General features: G+C 51.3%; 1 protein-coding gene across 2 annotated transcripts in view; it reads left to right on the forward strand.

The window, feature by feature from the left end:
• Positions 1-17,388, forward strand: part of ALK (ALK receptor tyrosine kinase) — a 655,114-nt gene that overhangs the window by 602,596 nt on the left and 35,130 nt on the right. Inside the window, exons 13-17 of one of the 2 annotated variants that reach the window (XM_070235623.1) lie at positions 5,914-6,064; positions 12,092-12,223; positions 12,996-13,140; positions 15,821-16,003; positions 17,258-17,356. In XM_070235623.1, the coding sequence (XP_070091724.1) occupies positions 5,914-6,064; positions 12,092-12,223; positions 12,996-13,140; positions 15,821-16,003; positions 17,258-17,356 (710 nt within the window). The remainder of the gene's footprint in view (positions 1-5,913; positions 6,065-12,091; positions 12,224-12,995; positions 13,141-15,820; positions 16,004-17,257; positions 17,357-17,388) is intronic. The other variant, XM_070235624.1, reaches the window with a different exon arrangement.

Raw genomic sequence — 17,388 nt, forward strand, 5'->3', positions numbered from 1 at the left:
AGAGGGGCACCTGATTAAGGGAGATTTCTGGGTCACAGTTCTGACTGATGACATCTAGAGTGTGCCGTGCAGGTGAGTGGCTGAAGTGGAGCACAAAAAGCGTGGATTGTGGGGTATGTGCTGGGCTGGACAAGATCCTCAGCCTCACCATAAAATAGAGACAGCCACTGACAGAACCCAGCTCCCAGGACTGCTGGGGATTTAGTGCAATTCTCTAGGTGACATCCTCACAAAGTCCACACTCAGAAGACGTCGGGGGCCATTTCTCGTTGTTCCTAACTTCTCCTCTTTATCCCTCTCTCTCTCCCTTCAGCTTTCCTTCTTTCCTTCCTACTTCTCTAGGGCTCAGCATCTTTCCTAGCCCTCCCAGTCCTTTCCCCTTTTCCCACATACACGCACATACATACAGATCGTCTATAAAAACATTTGTCAAGCACAGCCCACAGCTCCTGTTGGCGGTTCTCTCATGGTTCACTTATTCCTTAGACATTACGTACAAGAGGCCCCAGATCCCAGCTGGAGCCAGGAAATCCTGCCAGCTGACCTGGGCTACAGCTGTTTCTGATAGTCTCTAGCACTGACACTCATTTCCCCACCTGGCTCCAGGGACCCGGGTGTGCAGCTGTATGATACCATCATTCAACCCAACCCACAGCCATGGAGCTCCTACTGTGTGCTGAGCACTGAGCCATGGAGCTCCTACTGTGTGCCGGGCTCTGAGTAAGTGCTGCAGGACTTGTAGAGAAGACTGAGACTCTGGAACCTCACAGTCTTTGGAAAGACCACAGGGAAGAATAGTTAGATAACAGTGTACAATGCCAATAAAGTTCTAGACACTTGTAGAAGAGAGTCACAGGGCATGAACAGTGGCCCAAGTAATTGTGCAGATAGCCATGGCCATGAAGAGCACAGAGCAGGAAAGTCAGAGGCATGAGTGATTGTGCTAAGATGGGCTGCAGGCAGAATGGAGTTGGGTCCAACTTCTACCACCACCATGTCACGTGACCTTAAAGTGTGCTTTCCCCCTCTACAGGAGCCCCCTCTGGAGAGGGAGGGTTTGTAGAGAGAGGTCACTGAGATCTCTTCCAGCTCTGATATTCCCAGGCGCTTAGGGCTGTGCTGGTCAAAAAGTTGTAGGGAAGAAGTGGACGATGAGCCTTGCTCATTGGTGCAATCCAGAATGGAACTTGGGCAGCAAGGAGCACATGCCTCCACAGCTGGCCCTTCACCACTGACCCCCAGGGTGTCTCCTGATGGCTCTAATGTCCCACCTGGATAATACGACTATACATCTGAACAGTAATTTCCCACTGACCAAGCCCTGTACACGCTCACACGTCTCCTGTGCTCTCACGATAACCTGTCAGCTAGGATAAGCAGGGCGGATCTTACTAACCTGATTTCACAGAGGAGGAAACAGAGACTCAGAGGAGGGAAAAAACTGGCTCAAGGTTCCACTGGAAATTAGAGGCAGAGCCCAGAGCAGGGTGCAGGAGAGAAATGAGGTGCTCCACGCTTCTCCAAGTGGTGTCCACTCGCTCCTTCCCCTCCACCACCCACCAGCATCCTCTCGCAGGTGTGGTGCCGACACCGCCGTTGTGCAGCACACCAGCTGTGCTCTCATTTCATGATCCGGCAGGCAGCCACTTTGATTTGCTGCTAATTCTTTGTTTTAAAAAGATTCACGACTCAATTACATCAGGTAACAATAGCTCACAGTCAATAATACAAAACACAAATCCAATAAACATCCATTCTGACCAGGGGACATGGATTTAGATGAGGAAAAACAAAAAAATTACAGCATCAGCTCGTTGAGAAGAGTATCTTGTAATTTCCAGTATATTGGAACCACTGCGTGTCATTGTCCCCATTTGAGTGGCAGGTATATTAATTTGTTGTCATTTGTCAACCATCAAAAATAAATTGTTTACAAGGCATTGAGAGAAAGCTTCAGAGATTCAGACTGAGGTGATTATTCTGGCACGAGTTTGTGTAACATGATTCATATGGTTCCAGGGTCTTCAGAAGTGCCAAGGCTGGCCTGTGTTCCCACTGGCTCCCCAGAGAGGTGGGTCCCTGGTGAAACTGAACAGCCTTGACCCCAGGCCCCCTTGGCCACACCCTGCTCCACTTACTGTCCTTCTTTCTAGGAATCAAAGCCTCATTCACTCACCCCTTTCTGCTTCACAGAAGTCACCGCTAGGAGAGGAATGGACACCAGGCTCACCAGGGTACATCAGGACAGCAGCCACTATTTATTGCTCCCTGACAACCCTCTAGGTACTAAATTAGGTCCTTTATAGACATTATCTCATTTAATTCTCACAACAACCTTCATGGTAGACATTGTTATCCCCCTTTTATAGGTGAGGAAACTGGAGCTCAGAGAGGGTAAATAACCTACCCAAGGTCACACAGCTAGTGAGTAACACCAGCAGGGCCAGGACCAGGGGAGGTAAGCAAGGTGCTTCAAATAGAAAATTTAAGAAGGCACTGGCTCTCAGGGTGGATGGGTTACAGGATCAGCACCTGAGACGGAGGTGCCTCACCCAGCTCCTGGCCCTGAGTAACAGAGCTGGAATCTGGATCCAGGTCTATCTGCATTCAAGCCCATGCTTTTTTCACTGTGGCACAGCCCACTTCAGAGGAGATCAGCCTTGTAGTAGCAACTAGAAGCTTCCAAAGGAGTGAAGCTCTGTGGTGGGACCTCAGGCCTCAGAGGGCTGATGACAGAGGACTGCTTCCCACACTTAGTCCAGGCAGGCAGTTGCCTGCTCCCCATGACTTTAAGCAGTCCCTAGTCCAGGCTGGAAATGTGGGCCTGAGGCCACTGCACAGGAAAGCAAAATCGGCTGCTGACACCTGGTTGCCAAGCTCTACTCTCTACTGAGTGCTGACTCCCACAGAGTCTGACCTTGCACTTGGCATTGGTTTGCAGTCTTTTCAAATACACTACTTATCCCCATGAGGCCAGGGGTCCTTGTCCTCTCTTTTTTTCTTAGTAGGTGAGGCTAAGGCTCCAAGAAGTTAACCAAAGTTGCCCCAAGTCACACAGCCAGCAGAGCACCCAGCGTATGACTCAGAGCTCAGGGCTCTTTCCACCCCACCTCACAGCCAACAATTAGGTCAAGACCTCAATGGGGCTGGCATTCAGATTTGGTTGGGGGCAGGAGAAATAGGAAAGAAGGCTTAGGCAGGAACAAACAACTTCTGAAATATAATAATTTGGCTAAATTTAAACATGTGAAAGAGTTCAGAATGATTCATAATGCATGCAGATTGATGCAGATGACTATGCAAATGATGCAAAAAGGGATGAGAAGGGTACCACTTACCCCTCAGCCATAAGCTGGAGTAGGCAGAACAAGGACTCCGTCTCGGGCAGCAGTTTTCCAAGCTACACACCTTCAGGTTGAAAAGACTTTCTTATGCAACCTGACAAAGCCCCAGAAACCCGGAGCCATGAGCACAACAGAGGTGGGCCTGTCCACTTTGCTGTCTCTGGACTCTACACCGTCTCTAAGACCCCCACCATTCTCACCACCCCTCACCCCGGGCTTCCCTTCTCTGAGCTAAATAATTCTGCCTTCTTTCCTTTTACCAATAAGCTTTTCTTTTTCCTCAGCTTTTTAATTGTCCTTATCATCTTCTCCATTTCTAATGGGTCAGGAGCAAGTGTTTGGCTGAGGGGCAGAAGGAATTAGGATGGACAATAGCTTCTCAGACAACCACGCTTATTGTGCGTCCATGTGAGCCTCACAGCAGCATATTGGAGAGGAAATGTAGGGCGTTTGGACCAGCTGATCCGCTGCCACTGATCAGCTTTGTGGCCTCAGATGAGTCACTTAATCCCTCTGAGCCTCAGTTTCCTCACCTGTCGAATGAGATGACTAACGTCTTCTGTTTATGGCTGTTGGGGGATGCCATATGCGTTCATGCCTGGCACACTATAGGATACTCAGGAATTGACCTCTACTTCCCTCTGTGGACCCACAACCCCCGCCTCCCCACTTCAGCCACCTGCTGCAGTCAGACACACCACTGCCTCTTCGCTTCCATTCACACAGCCAGACTCCTGCCCTCCACCTCTTTCTGCTCGTCTGAGAGTCCAAACCCATCCAGCATCTCCACAGTGAAATCAACTTCAAAACTCCACCCCCCAGCCCCACAACCAACCAAGACCTGCAGTGTGCCGCTGCCTCCCATTCCTGTCAGTCATCCATCTCCCTCAGGGGCCCTGAGCACCTGACGGCCCTGAGTTTGTGCAGAGATTTGCCACTTTCTTGGAGCTTTTGCCCCATTATCTCTTGATGTTGAACCTCCCCACTACCCTGTGGGTTCATAAAAGCAGACATGGTTCTATTTGACTAGAAAGAAGCTGGGACTATGAGAGGACACACCTAGGAAATGGTCTGCTCTGATCATGGAAGCCCAGAGCCCTTTGGTCCCTCCACCTTGCCTCCCCAGTATAGCCGCCCTTATGGCGAGATTTCTCATTTCATAACTGTGACCGTCACCCCACTTTCTTTGTAAGCCCCTTGAGGGCCTGGAGACATCTCAGGTCTCCTCTTATGCACACAGCCTTCTGCCACAGCCAGCTCGCAGGGGGCTCCAATCAGTGCCTGGCCACCGACAGGGAGATGGGCACCAGACTCTCCTTTGCGCTCCACGGAGACCTCCGTTCCTCACCTTCCGTGTTAGCAGTCAGCCAGCCCTCCAGGCTTGTCTCTATAGAAAGGGCCTGAGCTCCACCTTAGGAGAGCCCCCAGGAGGCCGCTCGCACATTGGGAATGTGGGATATTTCCTAGAATTATAGGTGGAAAAGCCACCTGTGTGCACATGAGCAAAGCTGCCTTATATCTCTTCCTGGAAGCTTTTCGTAAAGGACCTTGGATCTGAATACACAGGGACATGGAAACCTCCTGACTCCCTTTCCCTGGCAGCCGGTCTCTGGTGTGGCATTTGCAGTTGGTCCCCTTGCTGTCTTCCAGATACATAGCTCTTCTGATACAGTTCACCAAATTGAGTTCTTTTTTCCCATCCTTGCTTGACTTCATCTCAGCAACCTAAGAGGCAGCAGAAATAATCCCGTGTCCTCACAGTCTGTTTTTATTTTCCTCATGATTTGTTGTTTGTTGTCTGCACACATATTGCTCCAGAAGGAGTTACTGGCAGGGTGGGAATAAACAGTCTGTGCTCATAGACACCACTCTCCTCTATCATTCTACATGGGACCACTGTGTGTCTAGACCTCGTGGGGAGACTTTAAGACTTTGTATCAAGTCAATTGCTGCTACTTCCACCATTAATAATAATAATCATAAATATTTATTGAGTGCTTATCATGTGCCAGCCACAATTCTAAGATTTGGGGTCTTAGTTCCTTTAATCCTCACAACACACATGGGCTAGAAGATACATTCTCTTATCCCCATTTGACAGATGTGGAACCAGAATGTTAAGTTACTTGTCTAAGGTCACATGAGTCTTTGATCTTGGACAGGGAGAGTAATCCATATTGGGAAATCCCAGGTATCCAGGACCCCATCACCCCAACACCCCACATTAATAGACTCTCTCTGTCCTCCTCCTCTCTCTTGCTCTCTCTCTCCTCCCTGCCCCCTGCCCCCCGCATTCTTCTCTCTCTCTTTCTCTCTTGCACCCCTTACTAGTTCTTTATCTTCCTAGCTCTGTGAGTGAGGCAATTCCCTGGCCCTCTTCTCTAAACTTCACTTTCCTCTCCTGATAGTGGGGAAAGGAACCCTCCTTGGGGACGTCATGGGCTGATGTGGGTGGGAACCCTCAGGATGGGGACGGTGGTACACTTGGCCCACTGGATGCTGCTGGGTTGGCAGGAAGGGGTCAGTTTTTGTACCAGGGCAGGAGCCCATGTGCTTTGTTCCATTGCAGCATCTCGGGCTATGGAGCTGCTGGCGGGAAAGGCGGGAAGAACACCATGATGCGGTCCCACGGCGTGTCTGTGCTGGGCATCTTCAACCTGGAGAAGGACGACATGCTGTACATCCTGGTCGGGCAACAGGGGGAAGACGCCTGCCCCAGCGTAAGTGCCCAGAGCGGGGGTCTCTCCTCCACACTCAGCAGGACCCAGGCAGGCCCCTCGGAGGGCACCAACGCTGGACACACTCCTTCTGAGAGCTCACATCAAAGACGGCAGGACTCGCCCCTTGCCCTGCCCTTTCCAGGGCCGTTCGGGTGCATGGGAAAGCAGGCGGTGTGGCTGTTGGGATCTCACATCCCCACAGGGAACAAGGCCAAGGCATGGGTCTCATAAGCAATCCTTAAAACTGAGGAACTGAATCCTACTTGAATGGGCAAATGATAGTTCTCAGCAGAAGTAGGAGCTGAAGCCCACTTCCTAAACTTTCCTGCTAGGGCACCGTTGTCTTCAGCCATATTGTTACAACCAGGAAAGCACCGTGTCAAACATTTCTCATTCAGCTCAAAGTCACAGACTCATAGCCACATATATGTACATAAATGCATAGAAAAAGTTCTGAGAGGTACAGATAACAGTGATTTCTTCGGGGAGGGGACTAGAGTTGAGGGGGCTTTGTCGGTTATGTCTGATACTGTTACCAAAAGAATGCATTCATATATTATTTGTTGTTTGTATGATTAAAAGTAAAAAGAAAAACTTGTAAAGCACAGACTCAGAGCTGGGAGACCATGTAATGCACGTTCCCCGTTTTACAGATGAGAAGAGGGAGACCGCTGAGATGAAGGGACTTGTCCAAAGTCACTGGTAGGGATTCTGGCCCCTGATTTCACTGCCCGACACTTGCTTGGACCTTGGTTTCTACAGCTTTTTTTCCCTTTTCCACTTATAGCCCATCACTTCACAAGCCAGACTACCATCCTTTGCAACCCCAGAGATAGCCTGTCATTGGTTCCTGACCCCACTTGGGTGTCCAGCTGTCAAAGAGGGACAGTTCCAATAGCAGGACTTAAGAAAGCCCATAGTGGTTTAAAATTCCCAGGAGAATGAGATAGTGAAGACTAATAAAGCAGGAGCCGTGCAAACTCCAAGCACCCCGGTTTTTTGCTTCTTGCCTATGTTGGGAGGAGGCAGGACCCTGGCAGGAACTCAGCACCTGCAGGATGTGTCTCCCCATCGGGCCAGGCCCCACCCTCACCTGAAGCCTGGTTTCTGGCCCAGTGGGCAGCGCTGGAACAGGGAGCTGCGTTCTAGTGCCCAGGACCCAGGGCTTCTTCTCCAGGAAATTATTCGAGAGCAGCTTTGGAGGACAGATGTGGGAACGAGGGCTACTGAGAAAGCAGTTCAGTTCCACAAAATAAACTCAGGGCTCCTAAGAGCTGGGTCTCAGGCTGGGAGCAAGCAGTAAAGCAGACGGATCCCCCACCCCCACTTACGGGGTTAAAACAAAGCAACAGCAGTAAGCTCTGCAGGTGCAGCCTCGGCATGAGAAATGTCTGGACTCCAACTTTTATTTAGCAACTATAGTCAGGATTTTCCAACCTGATATAATATATTAAATCATTAAATTACAGACTACTGTAATTTTCGCAGGAATTTATTGAGTGCTAATGTAATTCTTTCATCTAAGCAGAAAAATTGCATTGACTTCTGCAAGGGACTTTTACTTGATTGGATTGTAATCAGTTATGTCTTTTCACAGGACTGCATCCTTTTTTTTTTTTTAATTCAATTGTAATCTACTTGTTCCCCTGGGTTGTTGCACTTTATCATTTTATTAATCAACCTACTTGCTCTCGAACTTTATCGATGCGCAGGGAGAGTTCCAAAGAAGCTGATTCTCAGCCGGGGATGGAGGGCAGCCCTCTCTGCTGGTCAGGCCCGGCATAGCATGGACATGGGGGAAACGTAACTGGTCTTCCAGGTTGCTCCACACCTCCATCTCGCAGGAGTCACTGGGAGAGGGAGAAAGAAAGCCCATTTGCAGGCACTACCTCAATCTCTACTCCTCCCTGAGCAGAAGAACCGTGTTTAGAGAGGATCCTCTATAGAATGAAGTAGACTCTAAGAATTAAACTGCAGGATTTGGCAGCTTTGCTGGTTCAACTGCACATCTATGCAGTCACTCTTCCTTTGCGCCTGGCCACATCTGAGCCTAGAGCAGGTTCCAGCTGCTAGAAACCCCACACACATCCCCCTCAGCCCATTTCTCCAGTTCCTTCCTAGCTTCATCTTGTGGCATGACTCAGGACTTCTCCACATCAGCGCTATTGACTTTCCGGAGCAGATAATTCTTTGTGGTGGGGCTGTCCTGTGCACTGTATGCTGTTTAGCAGCATCCCTGGCCTCTGCCCACCAGATGCCAGCAGCATCCTCCAATAACGACAATCAAAAATGTATCTAGACATTTCCAATATCGCTGAGGGAGCAAAATCACTTGTCTGAATGTTAAATCTTACCATTACCATCACTCAAAAGGCAAATAAGGGGCTGGCCCGGTGGCGCAGCGGTTAAGTGCACACGTTCCGCTTCTCAGCGGCCCAGGGTTCGCTGGTTCGGATCCCAGATGCGGACATGGAACTGCTCAGCAAAAACCATCCTGTGGTAGGCGTCCCACGTATAAAGTAGAGGAAGATGGGCATGGATGTTGGCTCAGGGCCAGTCTTCCTCAGCAAAAAGAGGAGGATTGGCAGTAGTTAGCTCAGGGCTAATCTTCCTCAAAAAAAAACAAAAAGGACAAATAATTGTGAGGGGCCAGCCCACACCCAGACAGCTCCCAATTCATTCAAATGTATTCTGCAAATATTTATTGAGTACCTACTACATGGCAGTCACTGTTCTAAGAACTTGGGCTACATCCATGGACAAAAGATCTTTGCTCTCAAGGAGCTTCCGTTCATGCTGGGGAAGGAGGGATGAGCAGACAATAACTAGTAAACATAAATTAATCAGACTGTCCAAAAGTGAAGGTGTTGGGGGAGTAGAAACAGGGTAAAGGGAGTCAAGTGTGCAAGGCAGGTTGCAATTTTAAATAAGGTGGTCAAGAGAAGCCTATTCAAGAAATGACAGCTGAGCAGAGTCCTGAAAGAGGTGGAGGGTGTAACCAGAAGTTTGGGGACTCCGGGAGAGCAGAGGCCGAGCCCCTGAGGTAGGAGCGCACTTGGTGTACTCAAGAACAGCCAGGATGAGTGGAGGGAGCAAGGAGAGTAGGTGAGAGATGAGGCCAGGAGTAACGGGGACCTGATCAGGACATATTTAGACCATCAGAGGGTTTTGAGAATACTGACCTGATGTGATTTGCATACTAAAAGGCCCACTCTGGCTGCAAGGTGGAGAATAGACCCCATAGGCCCAAGGGAGGAGTCAGGGCAATGAACTCAATGGCCATTGCATTAATCTGGACAAGAGATGATGGCAGCTTGGACCAGAATGGTAACGGTAGAGGTGGTGAAAAGTGGTTGAATTCTGGCCATATTTGGAATGTAAAATCGAAAAAGATTTGTGTCCAATTAGGTGAAGGACTGAGAGAAAGAAAGGGTCCAGGAGGGCTCCAAAAATTGTGCCTGAGCTACTGGAACGTGGGAGCTGCTCTCACCTGAGTTGGGGAATGCTGCAGAAGGAGCAGGTTTGGGGGCAAGATCAGGAGTTCAGTGTTGGACATGCTGACTTGTACAGGTCTGGTATACAGCCAAGTGGGGACTTTGGTCGACAACGGGAGATGTGCCACTGGAGTTCAGGAGAGAAGTCTAGAGGGAAGATACTAATTTGAGAGAAATCGGCATAAAGTTAAGACAGGATAACAGGATGAGATCGCCTAGGGGGCATCACAGATTGAGAAGAAGACCAAAGACTGAGCCCTGGGGAACCTCAACATCTAGAAATTAGGGAAAAGAAGAGGAGCCAGCAAAAGAGGCTGAGGAGGAGGAGGAGCCAGGAGGTAGGAGGAGATTCCAGAGGGTGTGGCCTCCTGGAAGACAGGTGAAGAAAGTCTGTCAGGGAGAAGTGATCAACTCTGCCAAAAGCTGCAGCAAGATGCAGACTGAGAATGATTCCCTGCCCCCCCACCTGATTTAAAGGAGACACCCGAGCAGGGTCAGTGGGGGATGGGCATGAGTCCAGGCTCTAGTTAGAGGAAAGACCATCCTCCAGCCCGACTGCTCCCTCCTCTCCACTCCTGCAGTCTCCAGGCATCTTAGATTCTGTTCACGGGAAAAGGGCTTCCCCAAGGGACGGAGCCCCGCTGCTGCTGGGCAGAGGAGAAAAGGCCCGGGAGCAGGGTCTGAGGGGATGGACCATCTTAGAACCACTAGTTCAGACTGGGCAGCTCCCTGATTTACAGAGGAGGAGGCAGATCCTTGCAGGTGAGGTGCCTCACCAATGTGGCCCAGCGAATCTCTGGCAGAGCAGGTCAGGAAGCCAGAGTGGACCCTGTGTTCTGTGCTCTGCTCTTGCCTCCTGACAGCCCACACTTCCGTCGCCTACCCCCCAGGCTTGGCCCTCACTCGGGGCATGCCCCTTGCATCTCATGCCCTTCCCAGGCAGCAGTTAGCAGAGTTTTCTTCCAGCAGTCCCACCCTGCCCCCACCCCCTGCCCTGGACAGCACTGCACATACACAGGAGGAATGTCAGCTCTCATAAGACCAATTCAGAGCCTTCCATCCATACTAAATCCACTCTAAGAAATATCAAATTATTTCCATCATTAAATCCAAAATGCCATAAAACAAATTGCATCTCAGCTATTTATCTGGAAATTTCTGTAGTACTCATTGCAGGCACCCCTCAGTGCGTTAGCATAAAGAGTGGCTCAAGATGAAGTGCCATGTCCACTGGCTGGTTACACAGCAGCATTCAATGGAAATTTGATGTTTTATTGGCCCTTTTTCTATTAAGTGAAAGAAAAGTCATTTTCCTCTGAGATCAGGCCGATGTTTGGAGAGTTCATCTTAGCTGCTGTAACCAACAAGCAGGGCGGCTGTTCTTGAGGCATTGCCCTCTTTATTCAGGGATTCCAGGATTCAGGGAATTTCTGGCACATCCCCAAGGACTCCCAGATGCCTGGACCCACACTAAGACCACGTGTGAGCCCAGAAGTGAATCCAAAGAAAGTAACAGTGGCCGCTTATACAGTCCCTGACGCATGTGACACCATCCTAGATAACTTCCTGTACTTTCCTACAGTTTCTTTATTCCCGTCCTGCACTGCGGCTCAGAGACATTGAGCGCCTCCTCCACAGCCGTCCAGGGGTATCTGTGTGATCCACATTCTCACCTGTTCTCCATGGTGCACACAGAGAGCTCTCTTTACGGCTGTGCCAGGGGACTTCTGGAGGCAAGAAATGGGACATTAGCTGGGAGGAATGAGATGTCCAAGGGGGAGAAATGACGTTCCTAAAGATGAGCTGGGAAGAAGATCCAAGTCTGGCCTCCCTCTTCTTTTTCTCTTCCCATGAGGCTTCAGAACTGCAACTTCTCAAAAAACCTCAGTGGCTCCCCACTGCCTAGAGAATGAAGTCCGACTCTTTGTCTGATTATATTCAAGGCCTCTGGCCACAATCTGGCTGTCCAGTTTAATTCCCTCTACCTGTGCCCATTTACACTCCTTCCAGCCCTATCTCACCACCTAGGGCCCTTATCATCCTCTCCTTAGAGTCCAGAGGATCCTAACAGGTCCTCCTGGACTGACTCTCTGTCCTAAGATGGACTTTTCTGAGCCCAGGAGTCTCCTTGTGCTTTTCTCCAACTACCCCACTCACCTCCTTCCCTCTGGGCTCATGCTGCTCTCTCCTCCCAGAATGTCCTAACTTTCCCCTACTCTCTGTGTTTAAAATCTCCCTACCCTTCAAGGCCCAACTAAATGTCACCTCCTGTAGGCAGTCCTCCTTGATCACCAGTCGGTAACAAAGGCTGGCTCTCCCTCTGCTGACTTCCCAGGCATTTGCCATCAAAGCTACCCTTGGTCCTTCTTCAACGCTGCCCCAGAGTGACTGTTATATGTATGTATTTTTTGTCTCCTCAATTTAACTGTAAGCCATTGAGAGATTGCCAGACCCTATCTTTAAGCTTGGAAGGTCTATCTGCTGGGAGGTAGAGAACCCTGGGCACAACCTGAGGTGCTATCTGTTTCTACAGACAAACCGATTAATCCAGAAAGTCTGCATTGGAGAGAACAACGTGATAGAAGAAGAAATCCGCGTGAACAGAAGCGTGCATGAGTGGGCAGGAGGCGGCGGAGGAGGAGGCGGAGCCACCTACGTGTTTAAGGTAAGGCCAGCTTGCCAGCTCCCCACGGGCAGTGACTTCTGTGGGTCCTGGTGTTGGATCCTCACGACAACCAGGGGAACGAAACCCCTCAGGTGCTCTTAGTCCCATTTAGAGATGACGGAACCGAGGCCCAGAGGGGTGTAGGGTTCCCTGTCTGTCCAAGAAAGGCAGGCTCTTCTCTTGCTGATTACCAGCCCAATATCACCATGGAGGCCTTTGCCAGCCCTGCTTCAGAGTTCCAGAGAGTGCCCTGTGCCTTTCTCTGTCCTAAAGTGGACTTTTTGACATTATTGTAACTAGGCAAAGGCTCCCTGCTGGGTCCTTCCCCATGGACGGTGATGCTGAGGACTTAATCTTGAAGTTGTGGGGGTCAGAGCCAGAGACCCCTGAGAGCAGAGAGGAAGGTGAGAGCAGAGAGACCTGCTCCTAACCACTGGCACCCAGACCTCTGATGCTAGTCCGCGAAGCTCCAGGGAAGCGAGTGTGTAAGCAGCCTCTGAGGTGGATGCCCGCCTCCTGGAATTCATATGTCTGCTTCTATCTCCTGGTGCTTTTGTTTCTCTGATTGAACACTGGCTGATACAGGAGCTGGATGAGGTGGGGGTGGGAAGCCGATGGGCTGTTGTAACATGAGTTCAGAGCCCTCAGACCACCGAGATGCCCCCCAGTGCCCTGCAAACACTCAGACACATTTAAACATTTAAACCAGGGCTCGGGGTCTCCGGAGTGGAAGCCCAGCTCGGTTTCTCAGTCTCTGAATGTCTCCGGGCAGATGAAGGATGGCGTGCCCGTGCCCCTGATCATTGCAGCCGGCGGTGGCGGCCGGGCCTACGGGGCCAAGACAGACACATTCCACCCAGAGAGACTGGAGAATAACTCCTCGGTTCTGGGGCTCAACGGCAATTCCGGAGCCGCAGGTAAAGCACTGCAAGCCCGCCCTCTTCCAAAACATTCTCCCAGGACTGTGTGAGCTTCAGCTCAGCCAGGTGCCATCACACACCTGTGGGCATCATAGTCACTGGTACTTGAGATGCTGGGAGCTCTGGATATTGGTACCAAGGGAGGAAGGGCAGGCAGCACCTTGGGACCTGGAGGCCACCATGCTGACACCGGGTTCAGGCTTGCAGAAGGTCAGCAAGAAAAATGAGACAGGCGGCAGCATTCGGACGGCCAGCCCGACCGTCCCTGGGTTTTACCAAATGCAACTGGATGTGAGCAGGTAAAAGAAACCTTGTCAGGGTCGGGCCTCCCAGGCCCCTGTGTTCACACCTCCAGGCCCTGGGCTGCCAGCTCACACATCTCCTTGCTGGGAAATCTTTCTGGAATCTCCACAACTGGGCTCTCTGTTCTCGTTGGTGAGAGCCAACCACTCAGAAATAGGGGACAGATGTGACTTCTCTGATTCCTCTGAAGCCAGCCATCTCTAAAGAGAGAAAATGCAATTTATTTTTGCATCTTCTTTTCTCCACAATCAGACTGCAGGAGGAATTTTGAAGGTATTTAAGATTTGAGGTTAATTAAAACAAGTATTCAAACTTTCTCTTCAGTCGAGAGATGGCTAGAGATAGAAGAAAGAGCAGAAGTAGTTGTCAGGTCCACGGTGGGGAATTACCTCCAGCAATATTTACAGCGCTCCTTACACCGGTACAGCATTTACTGAATTACAGAGCACTTCCACATCTATTGTTCATGTGCTTTTCAAAACAATCCTGTAGGGTTTTCCAGAAAGATATTATTATTCCCATTTTACAGAACAGTCAATAAGCTCATAGAGATTGGGTGAATTTTTTCCTTAATTTGGCCAAACTGTTTTATACTCAATCCATTTTTTAAAACTTTGTTGTTATTGATTTGTTTTTATTTTTATGTCCATTGGTTTCTTTTCCATGTATTTGCTTAAAGGCTGCAAGGTGGGGTTAGGGGGTTAGAAACCACCTCAGCTGGGGACTGTGCAGGACGCAAGGGTGCAGGGAGTTGGGGGCAGGGGAGGGAGGGCAGACATGGTATCAGGCCCATCTCTTCCTAATTTATTTACTATGCTCATGGCCCTGGCGGCCTCCAGAGCCCACTTCTGCTCCCTAATGGAGCTGAGAGGCCTTCCCTCTGACACGCCACATCAGCCTTGACAAGCCCAAACCCCACCCTCTGGCTGGCAGAAGGGAGGCCAGCCGCTTGAAATTCAGGAGCAACTCAGCCCTGCGGTTCCCAAAGCTGACAGAAGGTCCCCATGACTTGCCTGGGGGCCTCGATTCAGCTCTGCTTGTCCCTGTCTGCAAGACCCAAGCTCGTTCCTGAAATTGGCCTCATTTCCTGAAACCTGGCTCGCTCTTTCTAGCACAGTAGTCATCTCTACCCCCACCTAGACATCCCTCTGCTGCCCATTCTGGGTTCAGAAGAACCTTGGCCACAAGTTCTTCCAGACAACCCTTCCAGGCCTGTTAAGCCTCGTGGTTCCAGCAGACCCACACACTCTGTTTCTCCAGGTCCCCACCCCCCATCATCTGCTGGAGCAGAAAGGCCTTTGGGGTCTTTTGGAGGAGACAGCTGGCTGAAATGTCATACAAAACAATGTGGTAGGAGAGGCTGGGGTCCTGGAATCTCAAGGGCCAGCAGGAGAGATTTATTGTGGTCAGCCGGTGGCCTTAAGATAAAGTTGCATTCACCCTCAGCTCTGTAAAAGCATTTCTTTTGCAAGAATTCAAAGCAGCCCCAGGCATTGGGGAGCACAGCTCTAGCTGCTGCCGTTGTCACCAAGATATCACCAACCAATGCCCCCAGGCCTCTCTGCACCTGACCTTGGAGCAGCTCCTTAGAATCAGGCAGGCAAGACACTGCCTGAGTTTCAGCCCCCAAAGCAGATTGAGCTTCACAGTGTGAGACCTTCTGCTCGAGTGTGTTCTGCCTCACAAATGCCCAAGGATCCCACATGTGGTGGTTTATGGACCATTTCATACACTCATTGTCACCTTTGATCCTAACATCAACCCCCACAAGTTACAAGTGAGAAAACTGAGACTCAGAATGGGGAAGGTCTTGCCCAAGGTTTCACAGCCAGTAAACACTAAAGCCCATTGGACTATGTGGTGCCTGGTCCAGGATTCCTGCAAGGAACTTCACTGCAGTGACCTGGCAGGGTTTGACAGTTGGCTGCCCAAAGACTGGCGGGTCCGGGTTCTTGTTGGGATGGGAAGCAGTTAATGAAGGAAGGCCCAGCACTTCTGAACTTGGCAGGCATGGAGACAAGGCAGAGGAACAAGTTTAGCTGGCATGCTGCCTGTGCCCTCACCTGCCCCCATCCTGAACCAAGCACACTCCCTGGCTTTTGAGCCAGAGGCCTGATGGGAAGCAGAGGTTCAAGGCACGCTCCCATCTGGACGTTCGTGACTGTGGCCAAACAGGTCCCCCAGGGCAAAGGGCACACTCCTGGTTTTCCAGCTGTGGACTCTGAAGCCCCCAGGCCCCTCTGAAGACAGGCCCCCTGGGTGCTGGGGCTGAAGCAGCACCCCTCAAAGCACTCCATGTCCTGCTTCCTTTACCAGCGGCTGATGGAAGCTTGCCAGCATCCTCACTTGGAGTTTTCTCCATCTCTGCCTGCAGGTGGTGGAGGTGGCTGGAATGATAACACTTCCTTGCTCTGGTCTGGAAAATCTTTGCTGGAGGGTGCCACCGGAGGACATTCCTGCCCCCAGGCCATGAAGAAGTGGGGGTGGGAGACAAGAGGGGGTTTCGGAGGGGGTGGCGGGGGGTGCTCCTCAGGTGGAGGAGGCGGAGGATATATAGGTAAAGATGATTCGTGTTCAAGGTGTCACTCCCCTCCCCTTAGTCCTAGGTCCCTCACCTCCCTGTCCTCTCCCTGGCCCTCCCCTGTCCTCCCCTGGCTGCCCCAAGTGTGGACTCCGATGTAACTGTGCACGCCTTCCTCTCAGCCCCGGACCAGCCAGAGGCAGGATGCTGGCTTGCGAGCCAGCATCCTGCCTTGAGGCTTCAATAATGACAGCATCAAGATCCTGTGTGATTCTTGATCTCCCCACCCCAAACACAATGACAAAGGGGCTTTGATTTCCAGAGCTATTCTCTGAGCCACCCTCAAGGTCGCACTGGCATGAGAACCTTGGAGGCCAGACTCCCCAGCCCCGTGCCTCCCTTTGGATGGCCTAGCCTGAGTCCTTGCCAAGCCAGCTCCCTAAGGACCTGGTTTGTGGCTTCTGGTCTCATGGACTTCTCACTCTCCCTTCCCTGCCCCAGCCCACCAGCTTCCAGAATGGCGTCACTCTCCATGCTGATGGGCGCTACTCTTTAGGGCAGCTTCAGGCAGCCCCAGCCCAGCTGGCCACTGGCCCCAGCTCTCCTCTGGGCTTCAGAGCAGAGCAGAAGAGCCTTCTGAAGCTGAGAGGCTGGGAGTTGATGGCTCCACTGTCCCCACAGATTAGGACACAATGCATGCATGCACTGTGATGTTCCGTCTGTGTTTTGCTTTATGCTCTGTGTAAGATGCTTTGCTTGTGTTAACCAGATGCTCTTCTTTTCCAAGCCCTGGGTGGGTGGGAGGAGCCCCCGGGCAGAGCCCAAAGATAACCCAGCCCCAGCTGAAAGGAGGGACAGGAGCCTAAAGGCACAGGGGCCCATCCCCCATGTCCAACCCTGACCGCATGAGACTGGAGAGCAACTCCTCAGTGATATTGCCCTGGTCAGTCTTGGAAGAGGCCCCAAGGGGCTAACCCAGCCTGGGGAGACTAGAACATTTCTGACCCTTGTTCACATGGACTGCTTCCTAGTGGGGCCCCAACAGAGTGCTGAAGACTTCCCATTGGGAGCTGGCCTGGACCTGGAGGGGAAAGTGGCCCACACACCTGGCGTCTACTGAGCCAAGCACAAGTGCAGCCTCTGTGCCCTGAGCCTCCCTTCCCTCCCCTCCCCATTGCCCCTGCCCCCGAGGCCCCTCACTGACCCCCACTGCATGCCCCGCTGATGCGCACGTGTGTTGAGACTGGGCACCCACCTCTCTGCGTTAAACTCTTCTCTGGTTTGCCACAGGCGGCAACGCAGCCTCAGACAATGACCCCGAGATGGACGGAGAGGATGGGGTCTCCTTCATCAGTCCACTGGGCATCCTGTACACCCCGGCTTTAAAAGGTACCCGCCTCTGCCAGGTGGCAGAACCAACT

The sequence above is a fragment of the Equus caballus genome, chromosome 15 (genome assembly GCF_041296265.1).
Source record: "Equus caballus isolate H_3958 breed thoroughbred chromosome 15, TB-T2T, whole genome shotgun sequence".
Lineage (NCBI taxonomy): Eukaryota > Metazoa > Chordata > Mammalia > Perissodactyla > Equidae > Equus > Equus caballus.